The 18653-nt window shown below is 47.5% G+C and overlaps 1 protein-coding gene across 1 annotated transcript in view; it reads left to right on the top strand.

Annotated features, from left to right (window-relative positions):
* Window positions 1-18653, top strand: part of LOC147736520 (carnosine synthase 1-like) — a 330617-nt gene that overhangs the window by 191249 nt on the left and 120715 nt on the right. The window contains exons 5-6 of the mRNA XM_086953764.1: window positions 8052-8137; window positions 11047-11278. Of these exons, the coding sequence (XP_086809890.1) occupies window positions 8052-8137; window positions 11047-11278 (318 nt within the window). The remainder of the gene's footprint in view (window positions 1-8051; window positions 8138-11046; window positions 11279-18653) is intronic.

The following is an 18653-nucleotide window of genomic DNA, read 5'->3' as shown; positions in this document are numbered from 1 at the left end:
GCTGGAGATTGGAAGGCAGGAAACAGGAGTTTATTCCGACGGAGCAGAACACGTCAAATCAGACAACAGGGTATCTTCTCGAGGTGCTCTAAACGCATCTCTGAGGCCTGGCCTCTTATACACAGATTTATGATCTTTATTACAGTTTATTACATGTAGCACATTCTTGTAAATACTTTGAAGTACAGAAAGACATCCTCGGAATCCCCGCTTCAAGCCCGTTCCCACACACCTTTACAGTAGAAGTCCCCACTCCGATCTCAGTAGGTGATGACTGTCGCGCAGCTGGACATTCCGCCGGTTCACGGAATGTGTGCGGCTGATCGGATCTCATGGGGTGGGGGCTTTGATCAGTTGTAGATCCTTTTGAAGAGAGAAGCTTCCTACTGTATGGGGGCAATAAACTGCATCCGCAGGGCCAGGTGGTGGCCTGAGAACGAGCAGGACAATCGGGCACAGAGGAAAGGGGGTTCATCAAAGGATGTATGATCATGAAAGGGATGGAGGGAGGTGTTGGCTGGGTACGGGATGGGGCTCCGAGGCAGGGTCGTGCTGAAAGGGAGGTTTATGGCCCAAGCATGTGAGAGCGGGGGCTGTCAGCGTGCGGGGGGATGCTTGCGAGGTTAGAGGGAGAGAGCGAGAGATGCGCTGGCCTTCGGCAGTGGGCAGAGAGGCCATGGCATTTAAAATGGCTGCTACTCCCGCGCACATATGAGCCTGAAAAGGGACAAGATGGCGCCGATAATGTTGATGTCGCAAACTAGATTTTAACAGTTTGCAGTGGAGTGATCATTTAGAAAAACAAGTTCACAGCACTATAACATTTTGTGCGCAACTGCATCACTGGAGAATTTAACAGCTGTAAGAATTAGGGAAAAGTTTTGCTTAACACAATAAGATGACAAATTTACGTTAAGTGTCTTCCTCGCCCTGGACTGTCCAGCTCTGTCTTTTTAGAAGCGGGTCTTAGGGATAAAAACAGAATTACAAAGACTAAAATGCAATGAATTTTGTGTTAGCCAGCATATCTGAGAGTCACAAGCATGAGCTAACTATAAACTGTTAAAGGCGATCGCTAAACGTAGTTTAAATGGAATGTGTGCCGTTGTGACCTTCTGAATAAGAAATAATGTTCAGGTGTCTCCATGCTAAAAAGTTAAAATTGTATTCTGGATTTATGTTATGTTGTTTAAAAAATGTAATATAACAACCACTACTGCTGCTATGAGTTTACTGTTTACACTCAGAGAGCCTGCAACTTTTATATTAACATCAATTCATGTAAGGAAAAGTATGATGCTTTAATGTTATATGAACTGTGATTTTATTCTGTATGCTGAATCAACTGTAACAGTTTTTTATCATACGTGTTTGTAGTTTTGCTTTTATGGTTATTACATTTTAACTGAATAAAGCTTATTGAATCGAATCGAGGTGTGTCGTCTTTTGTGGAATTTTTATAAAATAAAAAATAAAAAAACACCACATTGACTTTTCAGCTTCTCTGGCTCAACATATTTCTGAATCTACACAGTGAACCACCCGAAATAGTGTTTGCACATTTAAAATATATACTGCAACTAGATTGTAGCTTTAAACATAGTGGGGAGCAGTGTTTTTCATCAAGTTGCACCTCCTATCCACAATAGTCTGGGATGACTACAAAGGGATGTGGGATTCCTTGGCGGCAGATAATGAAACTCATTGCTTGCCAGTCATTATGTTTAGTTATGGAGGCAGACCACAGAACAATAATGTAGGAGTTGAAACAAAGCTTTTTTTAAACGATTTGGGAAGCGTATGCGCCCTTCGGAAACCTCTTTGTTTATTTTTCCAAAGCACACACACGCTTCCTGAAGACTTTTCAAAAACGAAGCGTAACGACTAAAAGTCATCAACGGAGCAGGAAGCGGAGCAACTTAAAGAAAATAATAATAAAAGTGCATGCATGCGACTTGCAAAGGAGGTCAGTTTATGGATCTTCAAGTTTAGAAGACACATTCGCACCCTAGTTACAATCTGAGATTTACTCTTGTCCATGGCAAAAGTAAGTCTGTATTCATGGTGAAAATTCCCCCAAAGATGGCGTGGGTGAAGGCAATGAAATTTCAACACATGGGGAAAATCTCAACATTTTAAAGTGCAATAGCAATTTTGTGTTATGTGTACACACGCTCAATGATCCAATGCATAGATTAACAAATACATGAATGGAAACCTGTGTAAGCAGCATGGAATTAAAAAAATAACTTCACTACCAATCTGTGGATCCGCGACTGTTAATATCCTTGTTAGCTAGAGATGTACTCCAAAGGTAGACTGAAACAAACTTTCGCTACAACATTTCCAGCTGTGCCCGCCCTCAATAAATGCTTACGTTACTTGCCTAAGGGGCTACAGAGACTCTAGCCGCACAGCAGGGCCAGCCAGGAGCCACCCGGGCTCAGCATGGCACCGACCTCTACCGGGCATGGACTCAGCATGGCAGTCAAAGATTCATGTGCAAGTCATCTCTTTCTAATGTCGTCATGCTAACCACTCCCCCCCCCTCGAATCATGATTTTAGGGACCAGGCCGGACCTCTGCGTGCAGTGACCTGACCAGGTAGAGCCCAGAGCAGGGGGAGCAGAGAAAACACCCCAAGAGAGGGCTTTCCATGGGATGGGAGGAGAGACAGGGCAATCTCTCAGACCAACACTCGCCTGTGATGTTTGCTTCAATGATTCCTCACAAGTCTTCTCCACCCTGCACCTCCTCCCAAACATGCTCTTGTGCGTGGGAAGCGGACAGATAAAATGGTGGGGAGTTCGACAGAGCGAGTGAGAAATAGATGCTTGTGGGGTTTTGGGGGTAATCTGTAAGTGAGGCACGCATTAAGGAGACGGAGAGGCTGTGTAAACAAGACAGGGTTAACGAGGAGGGACCGGGAGCGCACGAGAGAAGAGGGGGTGAAAGTGGAGCAGAAAGAAGGAAGGGTGCAGGGGAGGAAGAGCAGAGAAGAGACGCGAGGGGGTGGTGGAAGAGGAAGGGATACACCAGATGAACGCCACAGGTTGGAACCAGAACGCTGCCTCCCTCGTGGTGTTATGGGGCGAGAGGATGGGGCTAGTGTGTTTATGTATGAGGGTGACCCTTTACCAACTCACAAACATGCTTCCCCCAGCATCACCCGCAGATTTCTCAACCACTCCAAACAATTTCGGCCCTCTTACCCCGGTTCCGATGGAACTCATGTTCGTGGTGAATCTGCACTTTCCGGACACAGGCGATCCCGCACGCCGACAGAGTAATAACGTGCTGACTCATTGGCTGGTTATCCACCAATCAGTACGAGTGATGCCAAGAACACGTGAGCTTATGCCAGAAGAAAGCAGGGATTCCGGGAGTGATGGGGTTCCCGTGAGAGAGCAGGCAAAGCATAACGGTGTGAGACATCCCGTAGCAGCGCAGCAAGAAAAGAGCCAGGTGAGTGGGGAGTAGGGAGGTGCACGTGTGTGGGTGTAGCTGTGTGTGTGCGCGTGTAGCTGTGTGTGTGCGCGTGTGTAGCTGTGCGTGTGTATGTATATGTGTGACTGTGTGTCTGTTAGCTGTGCGGGTGTGTGCGTGCGCCCTGATGCATTGTGCCTGCGTGGGTGTATGTATGTGTGTGTGTGTGTGTGCGTGTGTGCGTGTGCGCTCGATTTCAAATGCCTGACTTGCTATGAATGTAGGACAGGGGATGTGCACGACGCCGGGCTGGGCGTGCGCGCCCACGAGGTCAAATCACCAAGGAAAAGCGCATGCACATCCCCTTTCCTCATTCCCGGCAAACCCTCAACAATAGATCTTTCGCTGGGGCAGAGCTATGCGCTGCTAACACCAGCGAGACCTAAAAAGAAGTTCACGTCACGACATCACGAAAGGTGGCTTGCACCATCAGACTCATTGCCTTCCCTCGCTCGCTCAGCCCTTAGATGCGAGCACATTCTGAATGGCCTCCGATCTCGTCCCAGAGAGGCCAAAGAGTGAATGTGTGGCTCCATTTGCTCTAGATATTGATCTCCCAGTGAAATAAATGGGGGGACGCCGTCCATCCGTGTGATACCCCGACTCCAGCCCTGGACTGCAGAGAAAACAAAAGCGCCCCAGACGCATCCTCCCTGATTAAGTACAGGTCGGGGCTCCCGCGAGATTCAAACCAGGTAAGAAACGTGCATCCACGCGGAAATGTGCGTCACCCGACACTGGCCCAGGCTCAGATACATGCACGGTGGCACGTCAACGGCCCGAGGACAGATGCAGTCACGAGACCCCACGCCCCCGTCCCGTCCCAGACCAGGCACATGGACGGGGAACGCTTCGCCCGCAGGGCACCCTGCATCCACCGCGCCCAGCGATGACGCAACACAATATACAAACAACCCAGTAAAACTTGGACACAAGTAAGTATATAACTGAAAAAAACTGTAAAAACAAAAACGAGTAGCGTGGCTCACCTCTGATCCGAAGGACAGGGAAACAAACGGGATTATTGGCAGGAGGGTTGTGGCCTTATGCTTTTATCATTGAGATATAAGACAGCTTTAGGCTAAAGGAATCTACAAATCCTAACATGTAAATCTCTGTCGGAGGAGGGAACGCCTCACAAGTCAGGACTGGAATGAGGAGGGTGGAGGTGAGGGGGTAATGACTGTTACCATCAGTTTTTCCCCATTTCTGCTGCCTAGGATTTAAGATGACAGAAATGATTTACCAGCCAAGTTCATAATTGAGAGCCATGCTGCTTACTATACTTTCATTCAATGGGGTCACTCATTTGCCAGTCAGTTAGTCATCCACTGGGATTTTCTAGGCTGAAAAGTTCAAATATTTATCAGCAAGGGTTGGAAACATTTCAAAGTTTGCCTTCAAATTTGAGCAAATTAGGACACTTAGTTTAAAAAGTTTGTCTAACTTTACTCAGTGATAATTTATCATACAAAGGTTTTTGGGGCTACAATTTTAATTTATGCCATTATGTATTTGTTACCCTCATGGTTCCCTGACTTCTCCTTCATCTTGTTTTTACCGTTGTTTCTTCCTGGGTGCTTATTCTGTTTCAAGCCTCTGCTCCACTTCCTTACCCTGTTCTCCTCTATCTCACCTCTTCTCTCTCTATCACTAGCCGCTATGCTTTTTGGTCGCTTGCAGGACTCTCTTGCCATCACCTTCAGCCTCATTTGGAGTTTTGGGAATGGAAGTGTTGTCTGTGGAGGGGTGAGGTGGGGGAGGGGGTGGAAACACCTTCATTTTGTTTAATATTTCTAAAGTACAACTTCCACATGGGTACCTCGGCACAGGATGAAAGCGTAAAAGGTATACACACTCCAATAAATCAGAGGTTGTCTTCACAGAGATGGAAAGAGCCAGGTTTCCATGGCTTTCCTAAACTTCAGAAGGGAGGACTGACCCATTGTGTAATGGAAACTCACTCCAGAGCCTAGATGCTCTCACTGTAAAGGCCGCCCATGGTTTAAGAAAGCAAACAAAAGGAGCTGATGGACGGAGCGCTGAAACTTTTCAGACACTCGCCCCCACTCACAGATCTGGGTTGAATGAATCCATCATCCTTCTTTAGCTCACTTTGCCACTCAACTCAGACCCAGCTGTATGCAAATCTGTCCTGACCTTGTGATGATGGATTCAACCCAGATCTATAACTGGGTGTGAGTGTCTGAAAAGTTTCAGCGCTCCGTCTATCATCTCCTTGTGTTTGCTTTGTTCACCCTAAGTTGGCAGGGTATGCCCAGACCTGGATCCCTTGCTCACTGTGCCACTGGAGTCAAGCTAGCCTGGCTGATGAAGGGTGTTACCACTAAAACGGTCCCAGGATGCTTTTTTCTGGTCCAGGGATGTTCTGGCTTGAAAGTTTGGGCTGGACTGTTCCCATGAGTCACAGGGTCAAGACTGATTTGCATATGGATGTGTTCGAACTGGGGTGGCAAAGTGAGCTAAAGAATGATGATGGATTCAACCCAGATCTGTAAACAAATCCTGTGCACATGTTTTACAATTATACTGGTTCTTAGTAAGAACCCAATGATTTGTTAAGAGTCCAATAATGAGGTCGAGATCCAGCGACGTTTAGGAGTGCATTTTGGGTTCGGTCATGATCAGTACATATGAAAGCATAACTAGCCGACACGTGTTTGATGGTAGCGATAAACAACTCTGTGTTGGATGGCTGTCGTGAAGCGGAGATCTCAGGACAGTTGTGTCCTGCTACGGCTAACAGGATTACTGGGGGGCACGGGTATGTGCACGGTGGTAGCGTCCAGGTTGAGGAACCTCCATCTCCACCCACCGCCATCTCCACCCACCACGCAACCTGGTCTCTACACTATCCAGACCGGCGCGCCCCTCTCGCCACTTTGAATGATAACAGCCCTGAAGAGTCACATCCTCCACACGGTGTGATGAAACACGTGTCGGCTAGTTATGCTTTCATATGTACTGATCGTGACCGAACCATAAACGCACTACTAAACGTCGCTGGATCTCAACCTCATTATTGGACTCTTAACAAATCATTGGGTTCTTACTAATAACCAGGATAATTGTAATACGTGTGCACATGATTTGTTTTCAGTTGTTTGCTAGGGGACTGGTTCCCTACCCATTCAGGGGCTGTTTCAGTTGGGTTTGTTCCCCTGACCTGTCTGCACCGTATTATCTGAACGCAACACTATCTACTTATTTTGCACTCGCTAGAGCGCCATTTCTTCCTGTTCCCAACTCAACCCTATTTCTCCTCGTGTCAACCCAGATCTGTGACTGGGGGTGAGTGTCTAAAAAGTTTCCTCGCTCCATCCATCATCTCCTTGTGTTTGCCATCTCGGTGGTCGGAGAAAAGCTGTCAGAGTCGGGGGTCTTTCAGCAATAGGTCAGAGTACAGGATTCACGCATTGTAAACCAGTGGTCTGACCACCGCTTCCAATGAGACTGTGGTGGTCTGACCACCTCGACAAGACCGCGGAAGCTGGTCCGACTGCAATTATAATCAGGCCCATAGTTGGAAGGGGAGAGACAGAAGGATCAGTCGGAGGAGAAGGCTTAAGAGCTTTCACTGCCTTAGCTGCATGCTTAATGAAATCAGCCATGATATTAAATTCTACAGACAGCTTTTTGTAGTCAAAGTTGAAAGTGGCAATAGTGCAAACTAATCAAGGGGCACATTTCAATTGATCAAAATATAAAACACCAACATACAGACTACAACATTGACAAAGGATTAGCAACAATCTTAGGATTCGTAACGCCTCGTTTGCACACCCTGGACGCTGCACATGTGCAGATTCAGTAGCATTAAGTGGAGGCTGGGCTGGAGACTTGGCCAACCACTAGAGCGCTTATTTTTAAAATGATGGCTTCCCCATGAGACAAGCGAGGGAGCAGCCAAAGTGCCAATATTGCAAAACGAGCAGTGTTTCCAATAATCAAATATAAAACAGCAACATACACACTCTAAACTTTAAAAAAGGAGTAGCAGCAATTTTAGGAACTGTAGTACAGTGTTTGTGCACCGAACAGACGAAGCAATGTTGTAGAAAACTGCACCCTATTTGTACTCACCCGCCACAAAGCCAAGACGGTGTACCCATGGTGGCCTCCATCATCGGGACAGAAGCTGCGTAAGAGGAAGCATTCTGTGAGGAAATCCCACCATATCCTTGGGTGCTGGCAGTGTTCCGACATCTGAGGGGTTCTACATTTGCAGTATCCACATTACAAGCGCCCTCGCAGCGCGCCTTCAACACCTGCCTGGTTTTCTGTGATGTGGTGGACTTCCACACCACCACCCATTGGGACTGCAGGTGGGCCGCCCACACTCGGGTTCATCAGCCTTCACCTGCAATTGGAGAATAGAGGCCGAATGATCCTCCACTGTTTGTGGCAGAAGATGCATTACCACCCTTCTCCAAATCAAGCCCTTCATCTATCTCTTGACCCATATTTCCTCTCTCCTCCCTTTTCTCTCGCTCCTCCTGCTCTTCTTCCTTCTTTCACATTGCCTGTTTGTCATTTTTTTCCAGAGAGTTCATCCCCAAGACTCGAGCTGGTGGTTTGGATCTGCGCCGTGGTTTGCAGATCCCAGGGCGATCGGCCTCAGCTTAGCAAGGTAAGAGCATGTACCTCTGCCATGTTGTGAAGATGGACCTTCCTTTCGTAGTTGGAAATCGTTATCCGTGAACATCAATCAGGGTTGCCAGATTAATCAGCTGCTACCCATGCCTTGGCCTCTGGTACCACTGGCATTCCTCTCTTATCCCAAGACATTGAACGCAGGGCAGAGAACAAAGAGTAAACAGGACTGTAAGGACCATGTTTACTTCTGGGGTTTCCACTCCTTTCTCCCCAATCCTGAGAAGAACCATGGGGCAAGGTTTTAACTCTGTAATGTCACTTGTATTCAAAGGGTGCATTATGTCACACCCGCTACCCCATGCGTTTGATTAAGTAGATGTCCATGTTGGAAACAACGACAAGTCTCACATGTTAGTTATTTGGGACTTTAATTGGAACTCTAGAAATGTTTGCAAGAATAGTCAGAAGTGGCCTAGGATTGTCGTGGGCAGAGGGATCTTGAGTCCTGGGACAGGTGTATTTGATCTACTGGTAGCAAAGGGCTCAATACTTGAGTGTAAATTCCATAAACTTTTACTGAACCAACACTTTTGCTTAGAAGTCTGAACTTACGTTGTATCGAGCACTTTTTGTGTACACTCACTCTAATTCCATTTCAGCTTGGTCCCATCCACTTTTTACTTTCTCTTGTTTGTCCTGGTTAGGTTAATTTTATTCTCATATGCTCATTCAAGTGATATTTCAACGCAAGTTCCTTGGCGTGTAAAAAAGTCATAGAAAAGGTTCCTCTGGGGAATAGACAGGCTATGAATTAACTGGAGTGTCAGCAACTTACTTTTTGAACATCTGGGTATACCCCCTCTATATTGCTTCACCGTTATGTTGCCCCAATATATATTGACACAACAACTACAATGTGGGACATCACATCTCTGACAACTACATCACTGAGAAACGTTAAGCAACCTATTTCTGGATCTATGCTATCAATAAAAGCTTTAAAAAAGATTAAAATAACTTTAAATTGATTGAATCATTTTGGAGGTCAGGGATACTCACAAAAACTAGATTAGCTTACTTCAAATATAATCAACCACATTCATAATGACGTGGAGATGTTCAGTTGGTTCAGTGTGTCCCCTGCTCCAAGATATAATATTTAGAATTACTCATGCATTTATTGAATAACAAATAGAAATAACATAGTGTATATGTTAAGACAAATGTATTATATAACATTAAGTAAATAAAATATATAGAGAGATAAAGGTTAGCATATTGTTGTAAATAAGTTAAAAAAATACATAGATTAAAAGGTTAAGGATGTGGTATTATAATAAAGTATTAAAACATTAGTTAAAGGCATTTAGTGATAAGGGAGACGTTATTAATGTGATTACTATAAATAACCAGAACGTTATAAAACAAATTCTAAAAAGGCTTAAGATATTCATATGCCATATCTCCCAATTAATTACATACATTAAAAAGATAGTTTAAAAATGTACGATATTCCAGTTTTTGTAAACAATTTGAAATTCTCTTAAGGACACGGAGGCAAGCATTATGCTTTTAACATTCTCGACTACTCCACAGCATTAATATATGAAGCCAATTCGTGCTCTACTCACGGATGTCTGCATCAAGAATCGCTAATATGCCGATGATACACAACTCTACTTGAAAGTCCCCTTTGCTACGGACAACCAATGCCTCAAACTCTGCCTGCACAGAAGACAAACCTGAATGTCCAGTGGTTACCTCAAGATCAACCCAACCAAGACAGAATCCATGGTAGTTGCCAAGAACAACATTTAAGAAACAGTACAAACATGGCTTCTGATGGAATGCCACTGGCTCCCCTTTCCGGATTGCAACATCTTAAAATTCAGCAATATTTTTAAAGCCATCATGACCAAAACACCCCCACTTATCTGGCAGACAGGTCATCATCCCTATTTGTTCTCTGTACACTTGCAGCCAGGATACCATCAGACTGAAGACTAAAAAGTGTGAAAAAGAAAAAAGCAAGTCTGCACACTTTTTCCATTTAAGTGCCCAGGATCTGGAACAACATATCCATCTGGACCACCCCAAAGCAGCTCCAATTTACGAAAGAGTGGAACACTGACCTTTTCAAAGAACACTACATCACAGTACATTGACGTCCACAACCCAGCAACTTGTTGACATTATGCTTGTCTTTGACCCTGTACATCTCTAAACTGTCTTTCGGTCCATTCTATAGAAATACATATACATATATACATACACTCATAGATACATAGATACATAGATACATACATACATACATACATATTTGTGTTAATCAAATGCTTCTTCTTCTGTGCAATGTACCCTAGATTGCTTGGAAACTATAGCAACACCAAATCACCACAAAATAATTAGAAGTGCCAAAATGAAGAAGTTACCTTTTTGTCACATTTGTTAACTTTGTAATCTCGTGAACCTCTAGACGTTTTAAAGCAAGGATAATGTTTGGGAGAAGGATGAAACCTGCAAAACCTATCTTTTGCGAAACAATTCCCAAAAAGTTTTTGCTGAAAGTCCTCCAAAAAAAGGTTTCTTGCCAAGAAAGTTCGCTCATAGCCGACATTTTGTGAAAGGGATAAAGTTTGCAACTTTACAAAGCTTGAAATTTGTTCGGTTTCTCAAAATGTCTCTACTGAACACTCGGAAATCTTTTAAACCTCCATGCTGTCATGGAGGATAAAGATTGTTTACAATTTCTTATATCTTACTAGAATATATAAAAAAAAGTATTAAATAAAAAGGGAAACAAAAAAAATAGGTGTCTGTTGGCTTAATGGCTTGATGTGATTGGCCATAGATTTGTAAATCAGACGTTTGGGTCAAGGAAGAGGAAATTCTGATGGAGTTGAAGTCTTGTTAATTTCCTATTTTCGCCTGTTCTCACTACAGGTCATTTGTTCAGCCTGGCGAGCCGATAAACCATTGATCCATCAGACATCAGTCCCCAAGACACTAGAAACAACTCTGCAGCTATGGGGGATCACCGATGAGACACAGATCAAGGCTATTCACCAAAAGGTGGTAGACAAGGCTGAGGACGCTCTGAGAGCTGTAATTGAGATGGAAAAGAGCCTTTCACTGGAGCAGCGTGGAGGCAGGAGAGCACAGACAGACGTCCTTGGTGAGGAACTTGATGGCATTACCAAAGGGTCCCACAGAATAAATTGGATTTCTCTGTGAATAATTTAAGAATACCAATTCAACCATTTTAATAAGAAAACATGGTGAGTTGTGAACTCACATTGGTACTACCAATGCAAGCTCATCCGCCAAAATTCAACCCTTCTAAAAAGAATTCCAAGAATTAAACACTCACTGGCTATTCATTTAAATAGACAGATTATGGCCATTACTAACCTCTTTATAAGACCCATAATCAACACCTACCAGTGGAGAGCAGAGGAACTGAATTGTGTCATGTTGTATCTCTGGATATTTGTTCAGTCTTTCTAATCACTTGGCATCCTGGAGCTTTGTTCAGACTTCAGTCAGCGTTACTAGTCCTTCCAGGCAGTGGCTCTCCACTGTGAAATTTCCATAATGTTTGGTTTCAACAAATGATTTGGATTGGTGAGGGATATGCCTACAAAGGTGTTCCTTGGGTGATTGGGTCTTGAACCTTCTACCTTAATCCATGTGGATTATCGAGTTTTAAGTGAGTTGGCACTCTGTGATGGCTCGCAGTGGTGTTTCGGGCCACAAGGCCCCCACTCAACCCATGCCAGCTATTGTGTGCTGGATGCTCCTTGGATATTATTAGGCCTCTTGCTGGTGATATGGGTTGTGTCCTCCTTTTATGTGGCGAAGGCCAGAGACTAGATTGCTCCCTGACTTACCTGGACCAGTCCTCTGGCTGGTCAAGGCCATCACAGACCCAGCTCCAGTGCTTTGAGGAGCCCATCTCCTCCCCTGCGCATTCTTTCTGTCATGCCTGTGTCTCTTTTCTCATTGACCTTGCCACTCTTGGACTTCAGACTTTGGTCTTTTTATGCCATTTGTTTTTTGCCTTTCTAGTTGCCTTTTGCTCTTTTCTCACAATCATTCTCACCCTTCTGTTGCTTCTTGCTCTTCTTCCACACTCTCTCACCCCAACTGTTGCCTGTTCTGCACTTCTGATCACTTGCGTTCTTTCTCACCCTCCGGTTGTGGTATTCTTTCTCACTCTTCTGTTGCCTTCCAATGCTGTTTTACACCCTTGTTGCTTAACCCCTTCGATGCTGATGACGAGCTCAGCTCGTCATCACCCACGGGGGTCGTGTGCTGATGACGAGCTGAGCTCGTCATGAAGAGTGGGAATCAGAGTAATTCAGCACCCAGCGGGAAAACGCCTAGCATCCAAGTGGTTAAACATGAAGTACCTTGAAAAAAACTGGAGGCAATAGGCATTTGGCAAAACAGGAACAGTTTGTTTAATTAAATATTGCGGCCGGGAGCAGAGTCACAAGCCCAGGGTCTGGGAACTTTCTCAATTTACAATCATTCCGGAGTAGGTTTTATACAGTTCATTGGTTGTCATAAACCGTTCAGTCGATCCTTTTTTAGTAAGGAATGTGAACCGCTGTCTGTGAAGTCATAAATTATTGCGTCTGATAGGAAATCCAGGTGGGCCTCAACCTTGCGTGGACACCTTGCAGCCATCAGGTAATGTGTACAGATGTCTGGCATGGGAGCATGTGATTATTGTGTGTACTGTGTGTGCAGTGCCCTGATTGGCTATTTGTTCTTAACTTTATGTGACATCGGGGGCGTGGCTTGGCGGCAACCAGGATGGCCGCTTAATACTGCGGCGCTCCTGAGGTATTTCCGAAGGCCCCATATATCCGGCATTTCTCCTGCAGCCACGAGGAATTGAGTGATGGCATTCCTTCACCGCCGAACTCCGGTGACGGGAGGTGTGTTTCTGTTCCCTCCCCGACGACCGGTAGCGAAGTGGAGCCGATCGGCGTGAGAGGGCCTACTGAGGCCCAGATTGCGAGAGGCCGTAAATAGAGCACAGGCCTGGCATGACTGGCAGATCGGATGGAGCGCATCTTCGGCGGTGGCGGCAGGCGCTGGACACCGGTGAGGCGTGCGTGGGCTGCGAGGGGCCCGATTCCTGGCCGGATTGGGGACTTGTCCCCCCCACCCTCCCCTGTGGGTGCCTGTGAGAAGTACCGGCCTGCATGGGCTGGCAGCAATGAGTGAGAATCAAGGCGTTGGGGCGGAGTGACGACGGGCCAAAATAGAGGCTGCTCCTGGGGCCCGGTGGCATGGACTGGTGACGAGCGCCTGGACCCCCTGGCGGTAACCACGTGGGGCACCGAGTGACATGGCGAAGAACCCAGTGGCGGATTTGGGGGCACCCGGGAGGACGCCCAGCATTTTGGTTGGGCGGCAGATCAGCGTGAGGAATTTGCGGGCCTAGCGAGTGCTGGTGTACCCGAGGACAGTGCGGTGCTGACTGTGGTGAGAGCGCAGACACGGTGTGGGGCACAACTGGAGCTGTCGCACTCCACCCGGTGAATATCTTACCTGGGAGAGCGTTGGTGGCGCTGAGAGGCAGACGCCACGTGTCGGTGGGCGAATCCGGTGCGGGATCAGGCGACAGACGGTGCCCTCTGTGCTCCTGTGGGCAACACCTAGCACGGCCATGAAGCCCAAGAGGTCCACAACGACGCAAACCAACACGATGGGCAACTACACAGCAGCGCCGAGCAGTGGACTCGAGACCCACCCTGAGACCCAGGCTGAGTCCGGGGAACCTTCCTTAGCTTCCATAATGCTGGCTATACAAACTCTGGGTACCACGCTGGAGTCGAAAATTTATAAAATGTCTATAGAATTGACGCTCCAGCGAGTGTACTTGAACAAAACCTCAGAAAAGGCCACACAGAATGCCACGGATATTGCAGAACTCCAAAGCGCCACAAAACAGCTACAGCAACAGGTCCAGCGACTCACACACCAACAGAAACTGGTGGCGGCCAGGCTGGAGGATCAGGAAGGGAGGGCCCGAAGAAATAATATACGAGTGGTGGAAGTGCCGGAGAAAATGGAGGGAGCAAGCGTGGACCTATTCTTGGAAGACTTGATTCTAAACCGCCTTAAGCCCAAAAGACTGTCGAGGTTTTTCATCATTGAACGGGCGCACAGGGCGCCGGTTCCGCCGCTGCGTCCAGGAGCCCCGCCACTAACCATCATTGCGTGGATCCTCAACTATAGAGATCAGGACGCCATCTTGCAGGGGGCCCGCCAGTATGGAGACCTATGCATCGACAATGCCATGATTAGACTATTCCCTGACTTCACGCTCAAGGTACAGCAGGAGCGCCGCTCGTTCGACGGAGTGAAGAAAAAGCTTCAAGAGCTCAAAATCAAGTACATGATGTTCTTTCCGGCGCGTCTCAAGATCCTGGCGGACGTGAAATCCTTCTTTTTTACATCCCCGGAGGAAGTGCATGCATGGCTGGAGGAGCGAGGATGCTCGACGGAAGGGCCCAGGCAAGGGGGAAGCTAGAGGAGTGCGGGCCTCATTCTCCGACCTCATCGGTGGGATCCGCTGGACAAGAACGGCGTCGGCGGGGCAGCCCTCGACCACCGGGCAGGAATGGGACCCGCAGTCTGTCGGCGTCACCAGACATGGGCTGAAATGACTGAGGCAATCGTGGTGGGCCGGTCGCCACCTACGAACATGTAATGTATACCGACGCTTTTGTGTATGAGCGTAATGAGACATTGAGGGGCTGAAGGACGTTGCTTTTTGAAGTAGCCCCCAGAGGGATGGTACAACAGTAATTGAACGATATGGTTCAGACTGCCTGGGTGGTTGGGGGGAGGGGGGGAGTTTTATCATTCGGTGCAGACACTCTGCTTGAGACAATAACCCCCGTCGCAAGGTGTGGTGAGATGGCTGTTATACTATGGGAGTGGGTCGGACGGAGACCTCAGGTGGTAGGATTGGTTGTTGCACTTGTCCCTTAAGTTTTTCTTTGAAAGGGCTACAGGCGCTCTGCTTGTTGGGGGATGTCTGGCCAAGTTGGCCGACGTAGCAGGGTAGCAGGGAGGGGGGAGGGTATGGGTGGTTGGGAAGGGATGAGTTCCTGTTTACGCTCTGCATGTTTGCTTTTGTACTATATACATGTTATGGCTCCATTGGCACTATCGGTGGGTAGGTGGGAGGTAGAAGGCAGGGGGTGGTGAGGTTGCTGCCCCTCACTATTGGTTCGCTAGATGGCTACGACACAAACACCCAAAACACAACACATTAATATAGTATCCTGGAATGTAAATGGCCTACAGAATAAGATCAAGCGCACTATGGTGCTTCAATACCTCCGTGGACATGCTCCAGATATTGTTCTCCAGGAGACGCACCTATTAGGGAACCACTGTAAGGCTCTTGATAGGTTTGGGTACACCCTGCGCGTGCACGCTGGCTTCACCACGGGCTCCAGGGGAGTGGGGATATTTATTAAGAACTCTTTGCCGTTGATCTTGGGGCAGCGATGGCTAGATCCCTTGGGGCGCTACGCGGCGTTGTCAACAAAATGGGAGGGCAGAACACTGAATATATGCTCCCTCTCTATCCCCCCTAAATTGCAAGGAACCACTCTCCCTGATGTTGGGAAATTACATCGACAGGTCACAGACCCTATTGGCCAGGGGGTGGGATATGCCACCTTAAGGAATTTGTGCAAGCTATGGGCCTGGTAGATCTATGGAGGGCACATAACCCACAGGTTTCGACAATACACACATGTATCTGCGGCCCACAGTTCTGGGTCCTGGATTAATTATATATTCACACAGACGGGCTGTATGGGCCTTTTCCGGAACGGACATCACAAAGCAAGGGGGATAGGCCCTCGTTCACATCTCCTCTCAGATCAGCGTCCCATTGGGCATTTCTAAGATCCCCCTTGCTTTGCTCATTCCCCGGTGGGGGTGCAATTGGTGGGCCCAAGGCGAGATTGGAGTGTCCCCCCCAACTAGACACCTTTATATTTAAGGATCAGGTACTCCAGGAGAAGTTCAGAGAGAGGGTAGACCAATATTTTGCAGAGAATGTGGGCTCCGTTAGCTCTCCGGGGATAGTCTGGGAGGCATATAAGACTGTGGCGAGGGACTTTGTCCAGGCGGAGGAAGGGCGCCGACGTAAGGACAAATATGCCCAAATTGACCAGCTGGAACTGCAGCTCAATGCTATAGAAGATGAAAGGGGTCACACTCAGGAACAGGAACAAGATAGGCAACATAGGGCACGCCTTCTGGCTAAAGAATTGAAAGACGTGTTTAGTGAGCAGGCGAAATCGCGTGCCCTTGCCACCCAGCGACAAGTGTACGACTTAGGGGACAAGGCCAACAAGATGATAGCCTGGCTAGAAAAGAGGGATAGGGAACAGAATTGGGTGCCGGAGATAGGGCGGCCAGATGGGACAGTGCAAACCATGAGCGCGGAGATAGCGGATGAATTTGCGCTCTACTATGTTTGCGGTCTATCCGTCGCAAACAGTTAGAGGGGAGCAGGAGTGCCAGGATTTCCTGGCCCCTTTTCAGTTGCCCACTTCAGATCAGGCAGACAAAGAGGGCCCGATTCACAGAACTAACTTAAGACAAAATCCTAAACTTACTACTTTTGGTATTCACAGAAGTTAGGATTTTGTCTTAAATTTGTCTTAAGACAGACTTAAGACAGACTTAAGTTAGGATTTTGTCTTAAGTCTTTCTTAAGTCAGTCTTAAGACAAACTTAAGACAAAATCCTAACTTCTGTGAATAGCAAACGTAGTAAGTTTAGTATTTTGTCTTAAGTTAGTTCTGCAAATCGGGCCCAGACATCCTAGAGTCCGATATCACGATCAAGGAAGTGGAGGAGGCAATGGGGGACTTACAGACGGGAAAAGCACCGGGACCCAACGGATTCCCGGCAGTGGCGTTTAGGTGTGTAGCAAGCAGAATCGCACCCCATGTAATCCGCATGTTCATCGAGGCAAAGCAGGCGGACAACTCCAGAGTGCTCTACAGTCGGCTACGATTGTAGTTATTCATAAGGCCGGCAAACCTCAAGGGGTATGCAGCTCCTACCGACCCATATCCCTCCTTAACTATGAAACGAAAATCCTAGGGAAGATCCTAGCTACTAGATTGGGGGCGGTTGTCCAGTCCTTAATCCACCTGGATCAATGGGGCTTCATGCCACACAGAAGCACGCAGCTCAATCTGCGGCGCCTGTTTGGGGTCATGCAGGCGATATCTGCGTGCCCTAAGGTGCCGGCGGCCCTGCTCTCTCTTGATGCCCATGTGGCTTTTGACAGCATGGAATGGCAGTATATCTACACAGTTTTGGAGAAGCTAGGGTTTGGGGACAAATTCAGGTCGTGGGTGAAGCTGTTATATATGGAACCGCTTGCAAGGGTCCGAGTCAATTGTGCGATATCAAGGGAATTCCAGCTGGGGCGAGGCACAAGGCAGGGTTGCCCCCTTTCCCCAGCCTGTTCGCCTTGGCGCTAGAACCGCTGGCCCACTGGATACGGATAGATCCTGAGGTACGGGGTATGAATTTGGGAGGAGGCTGGGCGGAACGCATATCGCTATATGCTGATGACATCTTACTATATGTACAACAACCGGCCACATCCATTCAGAGGTTGATGGCTATTCTACGTGCGTTCGGGGAATATTCCGGGTACCGCATCAACTGGGACAAGTCCCTGGGGCATGTCCTGGCGGGGCTGCAACCGCAACTAGCAGACGATTGCAGGGGGGCTGGTCTGACGAGAGACATTTCTATATCTGGGAATATGGATCACGACATAGGACATAGAATTTCTCTGCTTGAACGTGTTGGTGCAATTAGAAAGACTACACGGATACTTGGAGCACTGGAGGACCCTCCCGCTCTCCTTGATGGGACGGCTGTTTTATTTAAAATGATGGCTCTACCCCGATTACTGTATATCCTGCAGAGCTCGCCCTTTCGGATTCCGGAACAGATCTTCAGAACAGTAGAGTAGGAACATCGCTCCTTACTGTGGAGTGATGGCTGCCCAAGAATAGCGCGTAAGAAGTTGCAACAGGGGCCATATGATGGAGGAATTGCTGTGCCAGATGTCCGCCTGTATTACTGGGCAATGCAATTGATTAATGTAAATGGCTGGGTCTTTGCCCCACAGGAGGAGCCTGCATATAGGGTGGACCGCATGGCCCTAGGTAGTGGCACCTACTTAGAAGCTCTCTGCATCAAGAGTAGATGCAGTCGGTCCTTACCGCCCCAGATGGCAGTGGTTGTGGGGGTGTGGAAACAGGCGACAAAACTACTGGGGTGGAGACAAAACTCACGGAACACACGCCGCTATGGGCCAGCAATTTCCTCCCAGAAGTTACGAAGCTACGGGATCTACGCCAATGGAGTCTCATCAGTATTGAGGTGTTGGGGGATGTGTGGAAGTGGGGGAAGATGATAGACTTTGCGGCCCTGCAGGTGGAATTTCAAATGGGCGGAGAATTTCTGCACTATCA

The sequence above is a fragment of the Lissotriton vulgaris genome, chromosome 1_2 (assembly GCF_964263255.1).
Source record: "Lissotriton vulgaris chromosome 1_2, aLisVul1.2, whole genome shotgun sequence".
Classification (NCBI taxonomy): Eukaryota; Metazoa; Chordata; class Amphibia; order Caudata; family Salamandridae; genus Lissotriton; species Lissotriton vulgaris.
Note: the sequence above shows the minus strand (reverse complement) of the source record. Positions and strands in the feature narration are given on the sequence as shown.